The sequence below is a fragment of the Myiozetetes cayanensis genome, unplaced genomic scaffold (genome assembly GCF_022539395.1).
Source record: "Myiozetetes cayanensis isolate MyiCay16 unplaced genomic scaffold, myiCay2020 scf44, whole genome shotgun sequence".
NCBI classification, from domain to species: Eukaryota; Metazoa; Chordata; class Aves; order Passeriformes; family Tyrannidae; genus Myiozetetes; species Myiozetetes cayanensis.
In genome coordinates, this window is record NW_026087676.1 from 240249 (window position 1) to 266388 (window position 26140).

General features: G+C 60.1%; 1 protein-coding gene across 9 annotated transcripts in view; it reads right to left on the reverse strand.

Annotated features, from left to right (window-relative positions):
• Positions 1-26140, reverse strand: part of SRCIN1 (SRC kinase signaling inhibitor 1) — a 64797-nt gene that overhangs the window by 10503 nt on the left and 28154 nt on the right. For 6 of the 9 annotated variants that reach the window (XM_050330779.1, XM_050330777.1, XM_050330780.1 and 3 more), the window contains 10 exons: positions 14469-14492; positions 4199-4391; positions 3889-4087; positions 3647-3740; positions 2427-3241; positions 1995-2087; positions 1781-1824; positions 1290-1465; positions 684-859; positions 348-478 (listed from right to left, as the gene is read on the reverse strand). In XM_050330779.1, the coding sequence (XP_050186736.1) occupies positions 348-478; positions 684-859; positions 1290-1465; positions 1781-1824; positions 1995-2087; positions 2427-3241; positions 3647-3740; positions 3889-4087; positions 4199-4391; positions 14469-14492 (1945 nt within the window). Of the gene's footprint in view, positions 1-347; positions 479-683; positions 860-1289; positions 1466-1780; positions 1825-1994; positions 2088-2426; positions 3242-3646; positions 3741-3888; positions 4088-4198; positions 4392-14468; positions 14493-21882; positions 21952-26140 lie in introns of those variants that run through there. The other 3 variants (XM_050330778.1, XM_050330771.1, XM_050330775.1) reach the window with 2 other exon arrangements.

The window sequence follows — 26140 nt, forward strand, 5'->3', positions numbered from 1 at the left end:
CCAAAAGCACCATGTCCATCATAGGCAGGGCAAGGGCACCCTGCCAGGTTGGAGCACGAGGGGTGCATCCTGGGCAGCCTGGGCTCCCCAGGCCCCTCATCCCTTCTCTGTCCGCCCACAGGCACCAATTTTAGCCCGGGAAGGTGGCCCCTCCACATCCACGGGCACCAGGACACGCACAGTGCCGATGGGCACTGGGATATTTGCTCCAGGAATGCAGAGGGACACACTGGCAGGGGCAAACACTCAAACCCAGAGGCAACGGATATCCTGGAGCATCCCACACACAGGGATGGAGCAGGGAAACACAGGAAGGCTCCGCTTGTCCCCCCCCAGCCCATCCTCACCCTTCAGGTCTGTGAGTGTCTCCCCCAGCTGCTTGAGCACCACCGCCTTCTCCTCCAGCTCCTGCACGGGGATCAGCCGGTGACTGTGGGCCAGATCCTTCTGGATCTTCTCCACAGACTTCTCCAGGTCACTGTGAGCACAGAAGCAGGGCAGGGGTGTCACTGCTGTGCCATGACACTGGAGAACCCCAGGGGTGGCAGAAGGGAGGGGACCTCTGGGTTGGGGACCCCCCCTCATGCAGGGACACATCCTGGCAGTGGGCACAGCCGCCAACCTACACCCAGGGAGGATGTGGCCCCTCGAGGGGGGTGCAAGGACCCCCTGCCCGGGCTCACTTGAGCTGCTGGGTGATGAGCTCCTCCTCGTTGAGGTAGCGGAGCCGCTCCTCCTCCACCAAGCTGCGCTGGCGCTGCAGAGGGTCCTCGTGCTTGCGCATGGTGTCCGTCACCCGCACGCTGATCTCCGTCTCCGTCCGCCGCAGCATCGTCTTCACCGTCTCCTGGTTCTGCAGCTGTGGGGGTAGAAGGTGCATTCAGGACGGGCACCCTGAGGGGTAACAGGGCCCCACAGGAGGCCAGCTGGGCGTGGGGAGGGACCCTCTGGCTCTCCCACACCGCAGGGTGTTCCGAAAGGGAAGGGACCCGACGGGATCAGAGTCCGCCTCGTGGCTCACACGGGCACCAAACCAGCCCACAACCCCTGGTGTCATCAGCACCGTGTCCCGACCAACAGCTGCCAACCTTCCCCCAGCCCCACAGGCAGCCACCTGCCCCAGGTGAGCACAGGAGGAGGGCACAGGCTGTCACTCTTGTGAGAACCCCAGGGGGGCGTGGCAGCTCCTGTGCAGCAGGAGGGGGGAAAAGGGGATTTTCCTGTCGCACCCCCAGTACGAGCTGGGAACCCCCGGGCTGGGGACGCCCATCCTCCCTAGGGGTACCCACCTGCAGCTTCTTGAGCTGCTGCAGCTGGTTGCGGAGGTCGCTGGCGTTCTGCTGCAGGTCGTGCAGGTGCAGCTGCATGTGCAGGCGGGTGATGGCCGTGGGCTGCCCCGCCGGCGTGCTGGTGGCCGAGGGCGGCGGCGGTGCGGGCACCGGGGTCCCCCCGCTGCGGCTGGTGGCTGTGAGGGGGATGGGGAGGGGTAAAGCAGAGGCTGTTGAAATGTGATGTCCCACCCCAGGACAGGTTTCAACCCCTGCTTCTCTTATTTCCCCACCCAGTCCCTCAGTCCTAATGGTCTCCAAAGCTACCCCCCCTTGCTTGCTCCAAGAGGCCACCCTGGAGCTGCCCCAGAGTGGGATGGTGGAGGGGTTCCGCTGGTTGCCAGCACGTGGCGGGGTGCAGACCCCACTCCTGCACCCTCCCTGAGACACCCAGCACCCGTGGGCAGAGGAGGGGGTGCTGCAGGGCGAGGGGATTATCTCCAGCCACTTACACGCCGATGGGGGGGTCCCACCGTTGGTGGCTTCTGTTTTCTCGCTGCAACAACAGAGAGAGAAGGGGAGTGAGTGTGGACCAGGCACCTCCATCCTCACTGGGTGAAGGCAGGAGCCCCTGGGAGGGGGACAGGACTCCCGGTACTGGCAGCAAACAGCTCAGCTGGAGGCCTCCCCCACCCTGAGACCCATAGGTGCCCTCCCGCTCCTCACCTGGGGGTCTCAGCCTCGGAGCCGCGGAGCAGAGCGCTCTGCACCAGCCCCGTCAGGCTGGCAATCTGCTTCTCCATGGCCTCCATCCGCTCCCTGCGTGGGGAAAGGAAGAGGGGACGGGTGAGGAGCCAAGGACACCGTGAGGTTTGTCCTGGCCTCGCTCACATCCAGCTGTTCCTTGCAGCCCCAGCAGGGACATCGGCCCCAGCCACATCCACCCCGCCCATTCCCTCTCTCTCCTGCCTCCAGCACCCCCAGCCGCTCCCCTCCACCCTCACTCGGTGCCTCATTCCCCATCCCGGCACCTGCCACACTGGGGATGATCCAAAGCTTTCCTTGACTCCTGCTCTACCTCCCCAGCCGCCCCGACGGAAAACCACCGGAGCAGCAAGGCTCGTGTCCATGGGGGGCTTCTCCCACACCCCATCTCACCTCGTTTCCGTGTCCTTGGCGGGCCCGGGGGAGCCAAACCCTGAGAGCGGGCGCTCGCCGGGGCCGGGGAAGAGCTCGGGGGGGCCGGAGGAGCTGGGGTTGCGCGTTTTGCCCACGGGGCTGTCCATGAACACCGAGGAGCAGGAATCCTTGCGGAAGGACTGGCGGACGGGCGAGGAGCGGCTGGGGGGCCCCGAGTAGGGGCTGTGGGGGCTCTGGCCCGGCTGCACATCCACCATCTTCTGCGGGGACGAGGGGGGCATGCGGAAGCCCAGCCCGGGGCCGTAGGTGTCGCTGTAGATGGGCGCGTTGGGCTTGTACAGACCGTCCTCCAGCTCCGACTGCAGCGCGGCCGCCGAGTAGGTGCTGAGGGAGCGCACGGAGCCCCGCTTGTACAGCCCCCCCGAGTAGCCGAAAGGGTCGCCCATGCCCGCCAGGGACTGCGTGGAGGTGATGCTGAGCCGGCCCTCGTGCACCATGCCGTAGGGGTCGGCGTAGAGCCCCTCGTTCTTCACCAGCACCACGTTCTTCCCGGCCAGGTCCTCGTCCGGCTTGACGTCGCGGCGCTCCAGGATGGCGCTGGGGCTGGGGGACACGCCCTGGGCGGGCGGCAGGTTGGACAGGCGCTCGCCGTGGTGCACGGGGCTGCCGGCGTAGGAGGGCGGGCGGCCCCCGCTGTAGGACATGCGGGAGCGGGACGGGGACGAGGACTGCAGCACGGGCGGGGGCGACCCCGAGGCCAGGTGGGACGCCGGGGACATGTTGTTGAGCCGGCGGGTGGGAGAGGATTCCCTGGACGTGTACACCATCTCCCTCTGTGGGGATGGGCAGGGGGTCAGCACCGTGTCCCACTGGGGGGTTGATCCCCTGCCCTGGGTTGATCCCCTGCCCTGCTCCGCCCCGCTGGGACCCTCCACCCCTCCAAGCACCAACAGCTTAGGCAAAAAACATCCCCCTCGTTCCCATCCAGCTGCAGGGTGGTTTGCTCTGCTGAATTCCCCAAACACCGTGTTTATTGCCCCGCTGTCGGGCCCCAAACATCCACTCTCTTAAAGCAACCCCTAAAAGCCCTGGATCCAGGCAAGATGAACCCCAGCCATCCCTCCTGCCCAAACACATGGAAATACCAGTCTCTGTTGCTTTCTCTCTTTCCTGGCCAGACTGCACTGGGTGCACCCACCCCCCAGGCTCTCCCTGTGACACCCCGTGCCCCCCCTTACCCTCAGGTCACCGTTGGTGATGTGTGAGGCTGGGAATGAGGCGTAGAGAGGCTCTTTCCTGTAGATCTTGATGATGCTTCTGTCCTGGATGTCACTGGGGGGAGAAGCAGAGCCTGAGCATCCCGGCCAGGCACCCCTGAAAGTCCCAGCACTGCACCCACACCCCCATTTCTCGCTTCATCCCACCCCACTCATGATGCCTTCAAAGAAAGGATTCCCGAGCCCTCCTCCTCCCTCCTCACCGGACATCCTCCAGCTCGTAGAAGACGTTTCGGGACTCGTCCTTGATGAGGATGGCGGTGTTGGGGGACTTGAGCATGCCCATGGTGAGCTTCTGGGGGAACATGTGCACGATGAGGGCGTGCAGGGTGTCCATGCTGCTGATCTCGTGCGTGATGTGCACGCGCCTCGTCTCGTCCCCGAACTGCAGGAAAAGGACCCCTGGAAGCGGAGGGAGCAGAGGGGGGGTGAGGTGAGGGAGCCAGGCCCTGTCCCGGCACCACGCAGGGGTGTTGGGTGCCAGGCAAGGTCCCTGGCAGAGCCTGAGGGTACCTGGAGATCGCAGCTTGGTCTGGCTGGTGGAGCGGGACAGGGGCAAGCTCTGCCGGAACCGGTTCATCCTGTTGAACCCCAGGGGCAGCTCCGCTTCCGACATCGTCTCCAGGGACTCGGCCGAGGCGAAGGAGAGCTTGGCTTGGTCAGCCAAGCCAGGCTGGGAGCCCTGGGAGTGTCGGGAGCTCCTGGTCTGGAAAGGGAGAGGGCAGAGGGGTGTGGGTGTCCCAGCCCTGGTCTGCTCCCCTGGATGTGGCGGGTGCTGCTCCCACCTTTCTATGGAACACAGCGCTGGGATGGAGAGGTTTGTGGGAATCATGGAATCATGGAATATCTCGAGTTGGAAGGGACCCCCAAAGATCATCAGCTCCAGCTCCTGGCCCTGCACAAAACACCCCCAAAAATCCCACTATGTGCCTGAGGACGAGGCTGAGCCGCATCCAGGGACTCTCCATCCCGGATTCCCACTGAGTTCGGGCCCTGATGTGATCCAGGGGCCAGCTCGGAGCCTCCTCCACCTCCTGCTCTCAGCACAGACCCCCCCACTCCCAGCACAAAGCCTCCCAGTGCCATTCCAGTGCCTCTGAGCTCCCGCACCAGCAACCACTGGAACAACCCCGGCCGTGGCTGCCGGAGCCGGAGCCAGGACTGGCGTGCAGGCTCTGGAATAACCTTCGCAATTACCGGAGGTTACACATCCATTACACCAATGAACCGGCTCCTGGGAAACATAAACGCCCGGAATTGTTCTGGAAGCAAAGCAGCAGCGAGGTTTATGGCCGTGTGAGCCTGGGGAAAGTGACGGATTGGGGGTTTACAGAGGGGAAAAATTTAATTCACCAGGAGCCCCCATTTCCCAGGGTGTTCACCGCAGGGAAGTTCACGCTCTGGACGGGGATTTTCGGCACAAACATCCCCCAAATGTGTGTCTGGGTCCCCTTGGCACAGGTGCCCGCCGCTAAAGCACCAGGTTTGATTTCCCAGACGCGTGTTTAACGTTGGCAAATCAAACCGAGGCAACAAACAGGTCCTGGGGTGTGGAAAAGGTGGCAGTGGAAGGGACAACAGCTCTATTTTAACACCGGAAAAAAAAAAAAAAAATCAATATGAAATGATAACAGCCATCATCATCATTTAAATTAGACATTAATTGGAAGATTTAATTAATCCTGCGAGGCGGGGTTTTGGAGGACTTGAAATGTTCTCGCTGGAGCTAATTGCTGGAAAATTGACTGCTCGGTTTCGTTGTTGTTGTTTTAGCACAAAGGGCGCTGGCAGCGCAGATGCTCCAGTCTGACATCAAGGAGAGGGTGCAGGGATGGACCCAGGCAGATCCTTCCTGTGCTCCATGCCAGAGGGGTCTCACCCTGCCCTGTATCCATCCATCCATCCATCCATCCATCCATCCATCCATCCCTTCCTTTCACTCCCCACCCCTAAATACCCCCCAATCCCAATGCCCTGGAGTCCCTACAGCCCCTATAACACCACACCCCGATGCCCTGGGGTCCCTACAGCCCGTGGGACACCTGCAGGAGCAGATGACAGGGAGAACTTCCCTGCTCCAGGTGAGCCCAGACCCCTCCTGCCCCTGCCCTGCAGGCACCGCTGACCTCGGGTAATTAAGCTCATCTGCTTGAGATAATTATGGCATCAGTCAAACAACAACAACAACAACAAAAAAAAGGGAGAAAACAGGCAGGATGGAAGTTAATGGATTTTTAGCCCGGAAGGGACCGTTCTGGCCTGATGCTCACACAATGAGCTCCCCCAGCCCGAGCAGGGAGCAGCAGCCCCCCAGAACTGTTGCTGGCAGCGGGGTGGAGCCCCACCCCTCCTCCCCAGTGCCCCTCACAGGCACAGGACCCTCCACAGCCAGGCACGGGACCCTCGTGCAGCCCAGCATGCTGGTAAGCTGGAAAGGGCAGGTCCTGCAGTGGGGGGGACACAATTCCAAGTGCTCTGGGCAGGGGGGGTTCTCTGCCATGTTTTACCTGGGGGAGCAGGACCCAGAGCAGGGCTGGGAAGCAGAGATGCCCACGGAGGGGACAGCAGTGGCTGCTCTGACCTTGGCCTCCGGCAGCCCATTAATGAGCCACCTCGCAGGGAACTGGAGGTTTTATTGCTCTGCCTCGCTAATGATTTCTCCTGCTCTCAGATGATGCATTAACTGACAGATCACATCCTGCCTCCCGCCCCTGCCGGTGGCTCGGCAGCCCCTGGCACCTCTTGGGGGGGCTCTGCTGCCCCCCAGCCCCTCCCACAGCACCCACAGCCCCTCCCCTGAGCTGGTGGGACCCTGTCACAGTCACCAATGCCATGGCTCATCCCAAACACGCTGGGACAGGGCACCTTCAGGCAGCTCCATCCGTCCCCGTGGAGTCTAAAATGACTCCACACCCATAAAACCCCAACGCTCCCTGTGGGATCTGAAACCCTCCCCGCTGTGGTGGCAAGGAGGGGGTGGAGGGGAGGGGACACAGCCCCTCTGCTTGTTGTTCCCTGTGCTGCAGAGATCCCACGCTGGGAAATGACCCATTTCCCGCTGAACCAGCATTTACAGAGGGTTAAATGATCCCAGGCAGCAGCATCGACCCCAAACCCGGCATCCTGGAGCTGCCCCCACCGGCGTGGGAAGCAGGGAATGCACGGAAGGGGAGGTGAAGGAGTGCAGCCACCACCCAAAGCTAAACAAAAGCCACCCAGAGCACAACAAAAGCCACCCAAGGCCACAGGACAAGGGTGCAGAAGGTCCCTCCCTGGGCAGAGGGGGTGAGAGGGTGGGTGGGTGATGGGCACCCAAAGGTCAGGTGCCCACAGCCCACCTCAGGAGCAAACCTGCTTGTTTCCTGCCAGGGACTGAAGCCCCTGGAAGCCTCCAGCATTCCAGAGGGGAGGGAATCACGTTGGAGCAGCAAAGCTTTACAGCCTGGGATTGCCCACGGGTGCTGTCGTGGTGACTGTCCCAGTGAAAACCCTCTCCCAGAGATCCCATCTACCCTCCCCAGCCCCTCTGGAGAAGGCAGGGGGAAGATTCCCCCACTCTGGTGGGGACAGGAGCATCCCCAGCTCCCCCACTGCCTCCCTGGGAGCCTTATATAAAAGAGGTGGGACGGGGAACGGAGGGAGACTCGGGTGGGTTTTTTTGTCTTTTATCTCCCCAGAGCTAAAAAAAGCTACAATTAAGTGATTCTTTTAGCTCCTAAAACCCCCCAACAATCCCTTTGCTGTCAGTGCAGAAGCAGCTTCATTATATCTGCCTGACTAGATAAGGATGCTCCTCTCCCCATCCCCGCCTCTCCCCTCTCCTTGTCCTCATCCTCCCTCCCTTCCTCCACACCCCTCCCCAGTATTTCCCTCCCCAGCTTCCAGGGCTCAATTCTCAGAGCTGGAGGGAACCACTGAGGTGGCAGCAGTTTTTGAGGAGTCTGGGTGAGGATTGGGGTCCCCCCTCTGGATCCAGCAGTGATGGACACCGCGGTCATCGGGAGCTGCTGGATCCGGCTGGAGAGAGGGAGAGGTCAGGAGGGGAGCACAGGGACCAGGGGCACAGAGGAGAGTTGGCAGAAAGAGGGTGGAAGGGCACAGGAGCAGCTCTGGACCTCCCACAGGCCACTTCAAAGAAGATAAGAAGCCAAAAAAACCCACAAAACCATGGAAAAAATGCGTGGGGAAAGGACCCTGCCCCGGGATGGAGCAGCTGTTCCTGTACAACACTCCAAGCCTGCAGAGCTCATTAATATCTGCACTGTTCCTAAACCAGGCAGGAAGGCTGACCCTGCCAAGGGACCCTCGGGGAGGGGGCACAGGGTCTGTCCCAGTGGATCCTCCACAGTTCCTGCCTGACCCTTGCACATCACTTGCAACGAGGAGGGAGGGAGCAAAGGGTGGGGGGGGTCCCTGAACACCCCACTGAGACACACACAGGGCACACAGCTCCCCAGCCCAGCCCACCCCAGCTCTGCAGCCTCTCTGCCCCAAAAAATCACCCAGGACATCCTGACACGGCACAGACCTGTACTCACCACCAGGGTGGATCAGCCCTCGCCGTCCTAATGCCACCAGCAGTGCGTGTCCCCAAGCTCAGCCTCTCCCCAGGACCCCACCAGCACCAGCAGAAGCCTCCTGGGCTGTGGTGGGCGGCTCCAGGGGGGCTGGGCCAGGCAGCAGCCCCCTGACCCCCCCAGCTCACGCTCCATCCTGTCCCATTGGCAGGGACGATGCTCCGGAGCACGGTCGGGCATCGCCACTGGAACCCCTGGAAGGTCCTGGCAGCTTCACTGCCCAGCCAAGCCACCACCTTCCCCACTCCTGCCTGTTTGCATCTCCTCTGCTGTGCCACATGATGGGGATCAAGGAGAGGGACCCCTGCAATCCCTGGGAAACAGCTGGCACGGCACTGGCAGGGCCAGCCGTGGGCACGGCAGCGCAACCGGTTATTTACCAAGTACATAAAGCCCTGCTCCAGCCCCTGGTTGGACACTGATCTGGACTAATCCCTCATAATCCCCCTCTCATCGCTTAATCCAGCATCCCACCACCACAGGTCCCATCTGGTGGAGTGCTGAGCCCCCGGGATGGGTGCTGGGGCTCAGCATCCCGGTGGTCCGGGCTGTGCTGGGAATGAGGAGACCCCCCCAGCCTCTGCCTGCAATGCTGGGAGCAGGGAAGGGTTTTTTGGTCCCCCACTCTGCCCACCTGAGCCACCAGGAGTGACCCACTGCAGTGCTAAGCCCCCTGCAAACCAACTGGTGCCAGCACATCCCGAACTGCTCCGTGCCTTCATTCATTCCTTCCCTTCATTCATTCATTCCTAACGAGCTCCACTCGTCCTTAATTATTGATGCTCCCAGAGGTGACTCAGCCAAGAGCTGGTGCTGTTTTGTAAGAGGAGCAGAGCCCAGGTAACAGGACACTTCCCCAGCACACACCTCCTCTCCTCCAGTCTGGCTGCAAATTCCTCCTGGGGAGCATCCCCGAGCAGGACACGGCATCTCCAAACAGAATCCAGCATTCCCAACTGGAATGCAGCATTCCCAACCAGAAACCAGCATCCCTGAGCAGAATCCAGCATTCCTGACTGGGATGCAGCATCCCTGACCAGAACCCAGCATTCCCAACTGGGATCCAGCATCCCTGACCAGAACCCAGCCTTCCCAACTGGAATTCAGCATCCCTGGGACCCAGGCATGGCCTCAGCAGCCTCCCAAGTCTGGTATCAGCCCTCCAGCTTCAAACCAGTCGCATTCAGGGCATCCCACGTGCCTGGCTGTGGTGCCACCCTGCTCCCACACATCCCAGCTCAGGCTCGTGATCCCAGCTCGATCCTGGGGAAAGCAAACCCCTCCGTGCCCTCGTGCAGCGTTCTCCCCCCCAGCTCCACCAGCCAGGAACGCTGAACTCCAGCAAAGCCTCCGTGCAGGAGGGAATTCCACCAGCCCAGCCCCTGGAAGAGCCGGGAGATGCCCAGCTGGGAAGAAAAGGAGGAAAGGCCAGAGGTGGCTGGGGCCGCAAAGGTGGAAGGAACGAGAGGCCCAGGATGCTCTGAGCGTGATCTGGAGGGATATTCCAGGAGTCTGTCCCATCCAGGGGGTTCAGCCCCCTCCCCTCTCCCCCCGCCCGTGTCTCGCCGCCAAATTAAAAGCGTTGCCGCTCACGGCAGCAATAATTCACCCCCCGTCTAATGCCCAACATTTTGTCAGGATTATCCCGATTAACCCAGAATTAATCCTGATCTCAATGTTAACAGGATTAGCGTTAAAATCGGATTAGTTCTTTAAACCGGACCCCTTGACTAAAGCACGGGGCCTCCCTCCCCCTCCAGATGTGCCCGGCCCGCCCCCCGGCAGCCAGATGTGAGCGGGAGCCCAGGCAGGAGCCCGCAGCCCAGCGGGGTGTCCCTACAGCCAGAACCTCCGTGATCCCGACATCCAGCCCCTGCCCACCCCTCCTGGGGGTGATGGCACTCGGATGTCGTGTTTCCAAGCTGAAACCCCCCCACCTCTGCCCCTGGACACAGCCCCGCAGGGACACGGGTGGCTGCTCGCCCCCTCTCTCTCTCTGCATTTTCTCCCCTTCCCGCTGGCACCGACAGCTTTCGCCTGCCTGATGAATATTTAAAGGCCTGGATCCTCTGCAGCCTCATGAATATTGACGCTGCTGGTTGCCCAACGTGATCCTTCACCCGGCAGCACCTGCCTGGCAGAGGGGTCCAAGGGTGGCACCAGGATACCTGCACGGGAGAAGGAAGATCCAAGGGCTGTCCCCACGGGTCCAGCCACGAGGAGGACTCTGCGTTCAGTCCACAGAACGCTCATTTTCTCCCCAGAAACCACAGGGGTGGAGCAGCCTCACTGCTGGCAGTGGGGCAGCACAAGGTCCCGGGGCAGGGAACCACGGGAGCAGCTGCTCCATTCCTGGCAGGAGGTTGGGACTGGGAACAGCCCCAGAGAGGGGACACTGTGCCCACTCATCCTCATCCCACTCATCTCCCAGCACTGGGTGCCACCTTGACTCCCACGGGGAGGACAAGCATTAATCATTAACCTCCCAGCAGAGGCAGCCGGGTTTGAATTCCTGGAGTTGTTTTCCCTGAGTGTCTCAAACAGGAATGTCCAGCCTGGAATCCGGGGGGAGAGGAGCATCCTGCCATGAGACCCTGGGCAAGTGGGGGTCCTGATCCAGCAGCTCCCCTGAGGCTGAGGCGGTCCCAGGGCACGGGTCAGGGAGGGGAAGGTGGCAGGAGATACTTTCTGGGGTGAGGGGGCCAGTCCTGCCTCCATCCCTGGCACTTGGACCTCCACCCACCCCTTCCCAGCCGTGCTCAGTCCCTGCTCTGGCGCCGCTGCCTCGTGTGACAGCAGCTTCCAAAAATAAGCAAATTACCGCATCCTTCAGGGACACTGGCGGATGGGAAGCAAAGCCAAGTGTGAGGAAGCAGCAGAGAGGGGATGGGGGGACAAGGGACAAGCCCTTGCAGGGGATCCAGGGCTGCAGCACCACGGAGGGGACCCTGTACAGGCTGGAAACCAGCAGGGACACGGGGCAGCAGCGTCAGGGATGGGGACTTCACGGTGGCAGGTGACAAGGCTCAGCTCTGTGGAATCTGAGGCAGGATATGCTGGAGCAGCTGTGGACAGGGAGGGCGGGCACTGGGAAACAAGTGCGAGAGCCTCTTGGGAAACTGGCTCGGAGGGGCCGGTTTGAAGTGCAAAAAAACCCCAAAGCCGACTTCAACGGGATCATCTGTAGGGAAACAGCCCCAAATCCGGGACTCCAGCCCAGCCACTGCTGCAGGCTGAGCTGCTGCATCTCCCCTGGGTGACCCAGCAAGTCCCACCGTGCCTCAGTCTCCCCATTCCTACATTAAGGATGCTGCTGTCATTCCCAACAACCTGATCTGGTGGGTGCCATCCCCACCCACGGCACAGGGTGGGGGGTAGGAACGAGATGGTGTTTAAGCTCCCTTCCAAACCAAACCGCCCCGCGATTCCACGACAATAAATATCCACAACACCCGGGATCGGCGGAAAACCGAGCCCTGGGGAGCAGCTCCCACGGCAGAAAACCAGCAAGAGCCCCAAAAGCAGAGAGAGGAGGGGGAGCAGGAGCCCAGCAGCCGTTCCCCCTCCTCCTGGCCCAGCCCAAACCAGCAGCAGCCCATGGGCAGCGGAGCAGGTCCCCGAGGCCGGCGGGAGGGCGTGGGGAGGAGGCTGCTGTGGCAGCAGCAGGATTACAGGAGCTAAGCCTGCCTGCTATTTGCTCATCTCCTGCAAGTAAATACCGCTGTCTGCCTGTAATTCCGGCTGGGAGAACGCCGGTGAGGCGGAAATGGTTTCCCAGGAGCAGACACGGGAGGGGGACGTGGGTAACCAGCCCCCTGGTGCCACTGGAGCAGGAGCCAGGCACGAGCTCACCGTAGCTGACACAGCCCCAGACACTTGTTTTAAAGACAGATGTGTCCTGTGTGTCCCCCTCTGCCCGCTCTCCCTCCCACATCCCAGTCATTTTTCCCTCGCTGGCTTTCGCTGGTGCCGCCTTTGATGTTCCTTTAAAGTCCTGGCACCAAAGGAGCTCTGCCTTTGGATCTTCCCATTCCTCCTCCATCCCACCAGGAGCCAGCCCACCCCCTGCATTAGCACAGCGGGAGCCCCCAGCTCTCGGGGCTGCCTCAGCTCTTTCCACAGTGATTCCCCGCAGGATTTTTCCCCTTGGATGTGCCCCTGGACCTCCCAAGCCCTCTGACACCCAGAACACGGCAGGGATGGGAGCTGGGATGGGATTCAGAGGATGGAAATGCAGGGGAGGAGGACCAGGTCTGTCCCAGCCAGGGGATTTGGGAGTGTGCCTGGGCACTGGGGCTGGCGGGAGCGTGACACCGGCCACGGAGCAGCCGGATCGATGGCTCCATGTGAGCACAGCCCCAAGGGAAGGGACAGCCGGGAGCTGAGCGGGGCTGGCTCAGGCTGGAAGCCAGGGCAGAAATGGCAGGGATGTGCTGGGGCAGGAGGATGGAGCGTGGCAGAGGCTGGGGAAGGATCCACGGACACGAGGTGGGAGCGTGGGGTGGAATGTCTGGGCACAGTGGGGTGTCCTGGACCCTTCTCTGCAACGACAGCACTGCCCCCAACGCACAGGAGGATCTGTGACTGACAAACACAGCAGTGCATGGACCCCCCTCCCCAAATCCCAGGCCTGGAGACCCCCAAAGCTCAGCCAGCACCTGCCACCACCTGTCCCCAGGCAGGTGGGCATGCCAGGGAGGGGGCACAGCAGGTCCTGCCCCCAGGCCCACCAGCAGCAGCAACATGCCACGACCCTGGGTGTCTCTGAGAATCCAGCACAGCCCTTCCCACCATCCAATCCCCCCTGTCCCCTGCCAGCTGGAGCTCTGGCTCCAGCCCCCCATCTCGGGCCAAGGGATGGGGAAGGGCTGGCTCTGCACCCCCAGCAGCAGAGAGTGGCAGCTGGACACAGCCAGGGACCCTAAAGGGCCATGAAAGTTTTATTTTGAGGGGTGGGAGGCAGCTTTCCCAGCTGAAGGCCAAGCCTGCAGCTCCAGAAGGCCCCTAGGGGACACAGGTGGCTGCGGTGGCCTCAAGGAAGCCCCCCAGCACCTGCTTGCTGGGATCAGCCTCCCCGCAGGGCTCTGCCCGTGACAAGCCATCCCCAGCTGCCTCTGCCTCATGCCCCACTTGGTAGCGGGGTCAGGCAGCTGGGGCTGGGAAGAGGAGGGTGATTTAACCCATAACACATTCCCACAGCACAGAGAGCCGGGAAGATGCTCCCATTGCAACCAAAGTACTGCCAGGACCAGGTGGGAAAATGTGTGATGGGAGAAAACGCATCCCTATGGCTGCAACCCCCCGGCTGCTGCTGAGGAGGGACCTCGTGGGGTGAGGGGACCCCTAAACCTCATCCCCATTTCATTTCTTAGTTACAATAAAAGCGGGAAAAACTCACAAAACCTGAGGCTTTTGCGCCTTCCCCCCCCTTCCCAAACCCCCAGGAATGCCCCCGAGAGCACGTGGCTGTGAGAACCCAGACAGCTGAACATTCAAGGGAGCTGCTGCTCACACAACACACACACACCCCGTTTTTGCACTGCAAACGCTCCGGGAACGAAAACTCAGGAGAAAAAAGTGCCCACATTCCGCGTGTCCCGCCTTCCCCACGCGCTTCCCAACCGCGGGCAGCCCCTGGAGAGCAAAACCCCGCGGGGACAACACGCCAAGGTCATCCCGCAACACGGCCGACCTTGAAGCGTTGCCACAGCATCCCTGGGCAAGGAGGAGGAGGAGGAGGAGGAGGAGGGAGAGGAGGAGGAGGAGGAGGCTGGAAACCAGAGCAACCCTTGTATCTCTGCCTGGGAGCAGCCACCAGGATGGTGGACTTCCAGCAGGTGGACTTCCGACCCCATCCAAAACAGGCCTTTTCCCATCCTTTTCCCAGAATTCAGGTCTCTGCTGCAATGGAGCAACTCCAAAGCAGCAGGACTGGACTGTGGGGTGAGTGGTCAGGACGAGGGCAAGCCACAGACTCGTCCTGCTCAGACACCAGGTTTGTGTCTGCACAACGTGGCCCAAAACTAGAAATCCTTCTCACGAGCTTAAACCACTGCTGAGCTGGGAACAAACTCCTTTGGCACAGGAACCCTCAGCAAAAAAAACCCACTCCCAGCTCCCACCTCCCTCCACGGACACAGCGATGAGACGAGGGTGGCCAAGCACATGCATTTCAAACAGAAGCAGGAAAAATCCGAAATACTGACCTTAAAGCTCCAGTAGTTGGGTTGCTAACAAAAAGAAAAAAAAATCAAAAACAAAAAACAAAAACGAAAATAAAAACAACAAAACAAAAGAAAACACACACACATACACACACACAAAAAAAATACCATTAAGATTCTGCTTTGACTTTTGTTTTTCCCTTTGAGAACTGCTGACTTTAAACTGCGATGTCAAAACCTGCTCTGGTTTCTGTCCCTCCCGAGGGGTCGGTGGAGGTTCATGCTGGGGAGGGGGGGAGCAGGATCATGCAGGGGCAGGGAGGGGTGGTGGATTGGTGGGGATTAATGCAAGCTGGGGTGCAGAGCAACCCCAGCAGAGCCAAGCGGGGAGCGGGACGGCAGCCCAGCCTCGCTGCCGGAGTCACCGGCGTGCCCACACCATCCTGGCACGTGCTGGCCAGGCTGCTGCGGTGCTGGAAGTCAGGATAATGTTCATCTTTAAAGGGATCTTCCAATCCCTCCACCACCACCCCCCTCTTTGCCCCCGCTCCCTCCCTCTGTTGTGTTTTCACCGGTGTCAAACCGATGTGCCACCGCCGGTGACAGGAGCTGGCACCGCTCACGGCCCAGCGAGCCGGAGAGCTGGCACTTCCCTCTCCACAGCCCCCCACTGGGGATGCTCAGCTCCCTGTGGCACCCACCCTCGTGGGTCAGAGACTCGGGGACCCCCTCCCAGGGCAGCCCCACAGCCAGAGAGTCACGGAATCCTGGAATGGTTTGGGTTGGGGGGATCTTTAAAGCTCACCCAGCCCCACCCCCCTGCCATGGGCAGGGACACCTTCCTCTGGCCCAGGTTGCTCCAAGCCCTGTCCCATCTGCAGCAGGAGGGAAGGTGGATCCAGTAACCAGAAGTGGGATTCAGCTCACTGGGAAGGGGATGTGCAGGTGATGGGTGGGGTGGGAGAAATGGGTACAGAGCAGCTTTTGTTCCAGCAGCCTTTCATTGGGATCCAAGTTCTTGCCTGCTCTGTCCTCCCCTCTCACCTCCACCCACCCCCTTGTTTCTATCCAGCATTTATTTCTCCATCACAATCACTGTGCCTGCCAACTTGCTCCTTAGAGGGTGATTTCTTTAATTATTGCTTTAAATCTAAACCAGGCTCCTGCACCAAGCTCCCAATCCTCACCAGTCCCCACCAGTCCCTGCAATGTGCTGCCCAGGATTCTCCCACCACAGCACTCTGGGAGCAGAGAGAGAAACTGCAATAACATCAGACCATCACAGAGTATTTATCCAAGGGCTTTCCCAATCCACTGGCAGATTTGCTGCTTCCTTCCCCCTTCTGCTGACAAGGTAACCAGAGGTCCAGTCGATGTGTATAAACACAGATTCACTTGTTAGACTCATCCCAAGCCTCAGCAGGACACTCTTATTCCAATTCAAGGCGCTGCTCACATTAATATTCCATCCAACACCAGCAGTCCCAACCCAAGTTCAGCCTCCACCAAACCAAAACTGTTTTAAAAGTGATCTGAGCCCAACGAGTGCAGCCTTCTCATGCAGACAAGCCTCGAGGCACAAAGGTCTTTTCCAAGGGCACACCGTGACTCAGAGGCAGGACCAGGAATAGAAGTTCCGAGCCCTGATTACCAGGCACTATTAGATAACAACCAGCAGGATCCCAGCCTATCCTGGGCACGCCAAGCTTTTCCAAAACTGCTCCCTGGAAAGCGAGAAACCCCCTCAGAGTGGCTTTTGGGACTAACAAAGCCACCCACAGCACGGAGCCACCAACACCAGCAGCTCCACTGCCTCAGCTCCAGGGGCTGGGTGCTGGGTGCAGGGAAAGGGGTGCTGGGTGCAGGGAAAGGGGTGCTGGGTGCAGGGAAAGGGGTGCTGAGCACCAGATCAGCAACACTGGGCACAGGTAAGGGACACTGAGTGCATGACAAGTGATCCTGGGTGCATGGCAAGCGACTCTGGGCACAAGCCAAGCTGGTAGCACCAGTGCCCACCCAGCCCAAAATTCAGCCCTGCCACGTGTTAATCCAAAGCACAGACCCCAGGGCAGAGGCTCCAGCAGCATCTCCTGCTCAGCTGGAGCTGCCTGGGTGCTGGGCAGGATTGCATCAGCCCCTGGAGGCTCTGACAGGCTGTGCCTGGAGTCGGGAATGTCTCCAGTGAAGCTGCTCAGGGCAGCAGTTTTTGTAACTCTGCTCCTGCTCATCAGCCTCACCCCAACTCCCCACAGCAGGCTCGGGTGCCGCCTCCCAGGAAAGTCTGCATGAGGGAGATGTAATAAATCACACCTGATTTCAAATGGAGGAAGAAATACTCCATCCCCTGCCCTTGGTAGACTCCAGCAGCTGGCTCTGCCCACCTCCCTGCACCAGTACACCCAGTGCCTGGTCCCCAGGTTCTGCCTTCACACCTGGGGGGTGCTCAGGTGCCCACCCACCTCTTAACTCCTTCGTGCTCTGAGTGGCTGCAATGGGCCCTTCCCATGAGATCAGACGTTTCAGCATCTCTGGGAAGAGCTGTGGTCAAACCAGCCTGGCCCAGTCCCCCAAGGACCCCGACCCAGTCTGTGGCAGGAGATGATGCCCCTGATCTTTCCCTCTCTGCAACTTTTCTTTCTCCTCTCCCTGATCTTCATTTTGCTCTTGAAGAGTCTCAGTAATTTTCCTCAGCCCTGATATTACTGATCCTATCTCATGCCAGCCCCGGGTGTGTATTTTATTTATTATTTTAGGATGACTGGACAAGCTTATCACAAAGCCCATAAATTACATCCCCACCACACACAGTCAACCATCACACCGGTGACGAGCTTGCCCGAACCCCAGGGGATCCAGAACCTTCTGGAAGCGACTCGGGCTGGACAGCACAGCACAGCACCCACCCTGTCCCAGCTCCCTGGATGCAGCCCTGGAAAAGCCCTTTCCTCTTGGGAGCCCTGAGCAGAGCCCTGCCTGCAGCAGGGAGGGGGGACAGGGCCACGCTGGGAGGCAGGGCCGTGCAGGGCTGACAATCTGCCGCTGTCTGCCAGCGCCAAGCGGGCCATGGACACCACCACGCAGACCTCTGTGGGCTCCATCTGTCGCCCAGCTCAGCCTCCACCCATCCCAAACCTCCCAGGGCCAAGAGCTTGTACCCCCCCAGCACGGGGGTCCCGCTCCGGGCACAGCGACAGCACAGACACGGCCCTAAATGAAGCCACATCCCCCCAAAATCCAGGGGCAGAGCAGGGACAGCCCCAGAGCGGTGCCCAGCTCCCTGCCAGCCCCCTGGTAGCCAGCCAGGCTGGCAAGGGTGCATTTGTACAAAGAGAAAGGGAAAGAGGAGAGGGCCAAGGTAGAATTAACATATCGCTGGCTCTTCAAAAGCATCAAAGGGAGATAATGGTCCGAGGGAGGATTTGAAGCGACAGCCTTGTTACAACCAATAAAGCAGGAGGCTCCTTGCAGCAGGGCTCTGCAGAAGGTAGGGAGAATTACAAAGGCTGAGATTATAATTACAATGAAAGTCATGTCCGTGATGCTGCAAAAAAACGACGGACCAAACAGGACCAGGCCCCCTCCAGAGCACAGACATGCGTGCACGTGTGTGCACAGGAGCTGGGACACGCGTGGGAGAGCGAGGAGGGCGTGGAGATGCTGCTGAGAGCCCACGGCCCTGAGGGAGCCATGCACACAGGGGTGCTTGGAAGGGTTCACACACACACACACACAGAGCCTGCAGAGAGGAAAAGCAGGGCTGGGGGGATGCAACCCAGAACACACTGGAGTTAAGTTTAAAATAAACTAGTCTTTGTGGTTGTCCCAGGAGAAGACAGCAGGTAAATGAAATCCAAGCCAGTCACTGCCTTGACCAAGGTGGACTTCCCTTGGTTAGCAAATATAACTCAAATCTGTTAGTGATTAACAAGGCAGGACCAAGTGTCCCTCTAAAATGGGCAGCAGCAGCAGCCCCATCATGCTGCACCGAAGGGAGGACAGAGGCAGCTTCATCGGCTTTTTAATTAACTCGTTTCCAAGAGTTCCAGTTCCTGATCGAGTCCCCCCTCAGGCACGACAATCTTGACAAACAAAAATCTCCTTGAAAAATAACTGCAAAGTGAGTTTAATCTGCTTCTCCTTATTAAAGTTTTTTAATGCTTTTCAGCACAGGAGAAACTGAATTAAAGTGGAAATGGCAAAATGACAAGACAGAGGGAGTCGAATGCAAACAGTGACCAGACAGAGCGGGGAGCGGCGCCGACACCGAGTGCTCCAGATATTGTCACCCGAGGTCTCACAGTTATTGCAGGGATCTCTCAAACCTGAGCAGCAGAGAGGCCAGTGGAGACAGGACGGGATGCAGGAGGGCTGGGGCTCGTTCCCATCACACCTGGGCTCCTAAGGAGCTTTGGTGGGACACCCAAACCAGACCCCACCATGAGGAGGGCGCTCGTTTTGCTGCTCCCCTTTCAGGCACTGGCATCTCTAGGCAGAGCCTCGGGGTTTGCTACCCCTGTCCCCAGCCCCCAGAGGCTCTGATGGCCATCACAGTGTCACCAGAGATGCCACAGCCAGCTGTCACAGTGACTCAATGGGACCAGCTGCACAGCTCAAACTTTCCCTCCAGGATCCTCCACCTGCCCACACGCCCTCCTCCTCCTCCAACAGCATCAGCTCTTCGGCATTAATTACAGCCTTGACCTACAGCGTGGTGTCTCTGGGGCAGCCCAGGTGATACCAGAGCCCAAACACCTCTGGCCATCAGCGGATTTGCATCCTCAATTCTCCCTCAAGCCCCCTCCTTTCCTGGTAAGCAAATCTGCAATGTGTGCTTGGAGCAATGCATCAGGACACGCTCTGCTGAGGAGCAGCCATGCCACTGCCTGCCTGGGCTTTAGAATCTCCCTTCTGCAGCCTCCACGTCCAAGGTCAGGGAGCTCTCCTGTGCTGCAGGTGCCCCAGGGACCAGGTTTGGTGCTCAGCAGACCCCCAGCCTGCTGGGGAGGGGAAGGGTGTGTGTGTGGGGTCTCTGTTCCATCTCTACCCATCCCCTGCACCAACAGGAGCTCCCCACAGGGGTCAAGGTGTCCTCCACCTTCCGTCCTGCTCCCGGGGCCAAAGGTTTTGGGGGAAAGCAGGGAGAGCAGGCACAAGTTGGGCAGATCAGATGGCAGAGTAGCCATGGCAACGGCACGGCGTAGGTGGACCAACACAATAGGGACGCGCAAGGTAAAGCAGGCAGCGAGCAGGCAGCGAGCATCGCCCCGCTCCCCGCCGCTCACAGCACCGGCAGCCCCGCGCTCCGACCCCTGGCAGCCTCAGCACCGCCTCCCCCCTCTGTCAGCCGCCCCCAAACCTGGGGAAGCCCATCCCTGTGGATAAACCCCCAGGAAACCCAAGGGATAAGGGCTGGATCCTCCACGGGGTCCCCTGGACCCGCCAGCACTGCAGCCGTGCCCTCGGGGGGTGACAGCAGCCGCGGCCCCCCCGCCTCCCACTGCAGGGTCCCGGGGGCACCGCTGCCCACCCACCCCCTGCCCAGCCGGCAGCAGAGCCGGGGTGCGCAGGACCCCGACTCGCAGCTGATGGAGACCGACCTGCTCTTCCTCGCTCCCTTCCCGACGCCGCCGGTGCCGCCGGAGCGGGGCTGGAGGAGCCGCAGGGACAGCGGAGCTGCCGCTCCGGCTGCTGCTGCTGCTGCTGCAGGGCTTTGGCGCTCCCTCCCCTCAAGCCGCTCAGCGCCAGCCCAGCGCCGCCACACCGGCGCAGCGACCCGTCTCGCAAGGACCCCCGAGGCCACGGGCAGAAGGAGATGGATTCGGGTTGGGAACAGCAGGAAACTTTGGGGCAGGGATGGATGGATGGATGAACGCGTTCACCTTGTCCGTGCGTGCCTCCTTTCAGGGAGGAACCGTGCTGAGGAAGGGGGAGCACCCGGAGCCTGCCCGTGCCAAGGGGAGAGCTCCAGGTGCATCCCACCCCCAATTCCCGATAGGCATCTACCGGGCATCCCCCTGCCGGACCATTCCATGAGCTCATTCCTGCCCTTCCCAGGGCTGCCATCACTGTCATCAGCGTATTTTTTACCCACTTCTCTGGGACTTCAAGACCCGGTTCCATTAAAAAAAAAACCAAATCCAAGGAAGGAGAAGTGGGGTGACCCACAGAGCTTCGCACAACTCCAGCTCCCCCACTCCCAGGCAAACCGTGGGCCAGGTCTCTTTTAATCAGCCAGGAATTGCTCCCAGTAAAGCAAAGTCGGGGGATCGATAGGGCCAGCTCCGGCTGCAGTCCCAGGGACACGCACACACACTCGTGTTACTCCCGACAGCCACGCACGCTCTGCTCCACCATTACAGCCCTTCCCAGCGGCTCTCGCTGCTCTCCACCTCTGGAGACCAACACCAGCCCCGGGAAGAGCAAGGGAGGACCCTACTCCCCTCTCCCACCGCGCTCCTGCCACCGGAGTCACCTCGGGCAGTGCTCACAGGCCACCAGCCCCACTGGCTCTGCAAAGGGACCCCCAAACCTGCCTGTGCCAGGTACCCTCCAAGGACAAGACGATGCCAATCCCATGCCAAGGCCACAGGCAGCTCTCCAGGTGGCTCTGACACCCCTTTGGGCGGCTGGAGCGAGGTGGGGTCAAACTGTTCCTCCCCTTGCAGGGGTCCGGCTTTGGGCACCCACCTGGGGGTCCCTGCAGGGCTGGCAGGTGCCCTGCGGGGAGGATGCTGGGCCAGGTGAGCTGGAGGCAGGACAAACCCCCGCAGGGCACAGGGATGCTGCGTGCCCAGGCCACCATCTGCCCCTCTCCACTGCCCGGGAGGGGCAGAGGGGATTGGTGTCCCCTACAGGGGGACAGGGACATGGGTGACAATGCAGGGCTGGGACCTGGCATGGGCACCACCAGGGGCTTTGCACAGCCCCATGTGCACACGGAGGGGGGGCACGGTGAGCCCCCTCAGGTGCTGCACCAAAGGGCAACGATTGGCACCCACAAACTGCCACCCCCTCCTGCTGCCAGCCTGGGAATGGGGGGGGAATTCCCGGGAAAGGGGAAAGGGGGGCAGGCTGGAGGGAAAGGGGGCTGGAGGAAAAGGGGTGGCTGAAGGGAAAGGGGGGCTTGGAGGGAAACAGGACCTGGAGGAAAGTGGAAGCTGAAGGAAAGGGGGGAAAAAGGAAGGGGGGGGTTGGAGGGAAAAGGGGGGACATTCCCCTCTCGGGGGCCGAGCCCCTCTGCCAGTAGAAGGACACGGTCGGCGCCGGGGCGGGGAGAGGGCAACCAGGTGGCGACCGGGAATTTTGGGGAGGGGCATACCAGGATGGGTAGGAACCACACCAGGAGATCCGGGGAAGGGGAGCTGGGGGGAAAATGCAGCGGGGAGAGGCTGACACCGGTACGCGGGGTGTGGGGTGGTGGTGGGACCCGCTCCATCCCGCTCCGCCCGCCCGGTACCTGCGCCAGGTGAGCGCCGCGGGGTCCGCAGCGCCGCTCGGCCCGGCTCGGCCCCGCTCGGCTCGGCTCGGCTCGCGCTCGGCCCCGCCGAGCTCGGCTCCGGCTCGGCTCGGCTGGGGCGCGGGCGGGGCCACGGGGGCGGGGCCAGACCCTCCCTCCCGCCCCGCCCCGCCCGCGGCAACGTCGCCATGGCAACCGCGGCACCGCAACGGCACCGCTGCGCCGCCAGGGGGCGCTGAGCGCCCGGGGGGCGGGGCCCGCAGGGGAATGGCGGGAGTTGAGGGGGGGGTAGAGTTGGGAACACGGGGATGGGCACTGGGATGGGCACAGGGATGGGCACTGGGAATCACACACAGGGATGGACACAGGGATGGGCACTGGGATGGGCACTGGGATGGGCACTGGGATGGGCACAGAGATGGGCACTGGGAATCACACACTGGGATGGACACAGGGTGGGCACTGGGAATCACATTGGGATGGGCACAGGGAATCACACACTGGGATGGACACAGGGATGGGCACAGGGATGGACACAGGGATGGGCACTGGGATGGGCACAGGGATGGGCACAGGGATGGGCACTGGGAATCACACACAGGGATGGACACAGGGATGGGCACTGGGATGGGCACTGGGATGGGCACTGGGATGGGCACTGGGAATCACTGGGATGGGCACAGGGATGGGCACAGGGAATCACTCGGATGGGCACAGGGATGGGCATAGGGATGGGCACAGGGAATCACTGGGATGGGCACTGGGAATCACTGGGATGGGCACAGGGATGGGCACAGGGATGGGCACTGGGAATCACTGGGATGGGCACAGGGATGGGCACAGGGAATCACACAGGGATGGGCACTGGGAATCACACACTGGGATGGGTACAGGGAATCACTGGGATGGGCACAGGGATGGGCACTGGGATGGGCACAGGGATGGGCACTGGGATGGGCACTGGGATGGGCACTGGGATGGGCACAGGGATGGGCACAGGGATGGGCACTGGGAATCACACACTGGGATGGACACAGGGTGGGCACTGGGAATCACATTGGGATGGGCACAGGGAATCACACTGGGATGGATATTGGGAATCACTGGGATGGGCACAGGGAATCACACACTGGGATGGGCACAGGGAATCACAGGGATGGGCACAGGAATGTACACATGGATTCACACATGGATGTGCACATGGATGCACACACACGTGGATGCACAGCTGGATGCACACAGACACGGATGCACACACACACACACATGGATCCACATACACACACAAGGATCACACACAGATCCCACCATCAGACACAGGGACATCAGCACAGGGACCACCAGGGTCCCCCCACCCCACCCCTGGGGGCACCTGTGCCCGCCTGCCAGGGCCTGACCCCGGAGCTGCAGAGCCGACAGCACCTTCGGGAAGGGCAAAGCACTCCTGGACGCCAAAACCTGCTCCCAGCTGGGAGAGCAGCACCCTGCCCCCTTCCCTCACAACCCCCAGCCCCAAATCTCAGCCCCCCAGGTGCCCCGGGTGACAGCACAGCCTGGCACGGAGCGGGGACACAGCCCCACTTCACTGGGGAAACCCAGGCACAAAACCAGCTGCAGCAAACCAGCACCTGCCCATCCTGCCAGCACACCCCCTGCACCCCCACCTCCATCCCTGCCTGCATCCCAACCTTCATCCCTGCCTGCATCCCAACCTCCATCCCTGCCTGCATCCCAACCTTCATCCCTGCCTGCATCCCAACATCCATCCCTGCCTGCACCCCCACCTCCATCCCTGCCTGCATCCCAGCATCCATCCCTGCCTGCATCCCAGCATCCATCCCTGCCTGCATCCCAGCATCCATCCCTGCCTGCATCCCAACCTCCATCCCTGCCTGCATCCCAGCATCCATCCCTGCCTGCATCCCAGCATCCATCCCTGCCTGCATCCCAGCATCCATCCCTGCCTGCACCCCCACCTCCATCCCTGCCTGCATCCCCACCTCCATCCCTGCCTGCATCCCAGCATCCATCCCTGCCTGCATCCCAACCTCCATCCCTGCCTGTATCCCAACCTTCATCTCTTCCTGCATCCCAACCTCCATCCCCACCTGCCCTCCCCCTCGTGCCCCCCTCGTGCCCCACACCCCACCTGTGCCCCCCTGGGGGCTGCTGGGGGTCCCTGGGGTCCCTCGGGGCCGAACATCCGCGCTGCCTCTTATTTATTCATTCCAAAGTCGGATTTATTCTGGGCAGCTGCAAATCTGCTGCTGTCAGGCAACCACCACGTTCCCCACACTCAGCTCCAGCCTTTTCCTGGTTTTTGGTGGGGTTTTTTCCCCTCTTTCCCTGCAGCACAACCGGACGAGCCGCAATCCAAGCACTCTGGACCCTTTTTTTTCTGGGAGCAGAGCGAGGGACACCTCAGCTCCAGCTCAGCCCCAGGGGCTCAACCCCACCCTGCAGGGCTCCCAGAGGATGAGGTCTAATCACAACACAGCTTTTAACAGGTTACAGACAAGAAATGGGTCTGTAATCCCTTTTTTTTTCCTGGGATTTATAATCCATCTGCATAAAGCCACACGTTCCCGGTCCTTACACGCCCGCTGAGCCCCGCGTGGGAAAAGCACTTCCAGAAGCAACAGCAATATCAGAACCAGGGGTGGGCCCATAATATTATTTTCCTAACTGTTCCTTATTTTTCCAACAGTTCCTGACTTTCTATCCACTCAGCATCAGGCACTAGGAATGGAGGAATCCCATCTCCCAGAGCATCAGCCACGGAATCACAGAACAGCGTGGGTTGGAAGGGACCTTAAAGAGCACCCACTTCCACCCCCCTCCTGCTGGATTTACCCCTCCCAGGGCAGGATTTTCCCCCCAGTTCCCCCAGTTCCCACAGCCAACAACGCTCCAGCAGCCCCTCATCCCCATTCCATCCCCATTCCTCTCTTTATCATTAATATTCCCATTCAACACGTTCTCCCATCTGGATTTTAAATCAGCTGGATTTGCCCCCAGCCTGATGGGTGTTGGTACAATTATTTCCCTGGTTTTTTTTTTTTTCCTTTTTCCCTGCTCTGTTTTAAATACACAAGATTAAAAGGAGCATTTCTCTCCCTTTTTCCCATTCCTGTGCACGAATCCAAGGGCTTTTTGCTGCAGGCTCTGCCAGCCTGAAAGGGCTGTTGACATTTGTGGAATGTTACTGTTCACCTCTGATGTTACAAACTCTCTTATATGTAATTTTGTCTCAAAAAAATCCCAATAAAACAACAAAGCCTGGGATCCCAAACGCCTTCCAGGCTCCTCCGGAATAGCAAAGTAAGTTTGAGATGTTTCAGGCAGACCCAGTGCTGTATCCCAATGTCATTTAAAGGTTGGCACCTGATGTTTCCAGGGTTTCTAGATTCATTTCTCCCTCTCATTATTATTTACTGCCTGGATGGGGGGAGGGAATGAAGAAAAAAAGGGAAAAAAGAGAGCCAAAAAAAAAAAGAAAGAAGAAAAATAGGATTTTGTAGGATTTTGGGGGGTTTCTGATTTCTGCACCAGCTGCAAATAGTTGATGCTTGTGGTGGGGAGTGATGGGACCCAAAAAATCCTGGCTGGGTTTGCCCAGTGCCAATGGATGCCCAGACACCCACCCCACCATCCCACTGGTTCAGAAATAAAGCAGATAATTCCAGAATCCAGATCATCTTTCTTTCACCTTATAAAAATCCTCTGCAGCTTATCAGGCCCTGAGCCAACACAAGCTGGATTTTTTTGATAGCTGACGCTTATTTAAAAAAAGGAAAAGTCCTTAAACCGCTGTAATAATAGGGTGGGGGAAAAAAAATCCTATTTATTGAGTGGTAAGTACCACTCTGTGCCTGGAAACGTCCCTGGCCCACCTCACTGGAGGCAGAAATGGACTGTGCCCCGTGTGTGGCTGATCAATAATCGTCCCTCAGCCAAAATCTGGCTGTTTGGGGGTGTAGGGGACAGTGGCAGGCAGGTGACAGCTCCGAGGAGGCAGCCAGGCCGCGGCTGCTGCTGATTTTCCTGACACAGCTGGATTTCTTTCCGCTGTGCCAGGTCTGGGAGCCGTCACCTCCCTCCCTCGGGGTCTATTGGAGATGATCTGTGGTTTCCTCCCAGCCACTCCCTCTGGATGCTCCGAGTTCACCCTCCCGGGGGCCTCTTTAGGTGGGGATTTGTCACCAAACAGCATCACTGCTACCCAGGCAAGGGGGATTTGGGCTCCCCAGCACCCCCA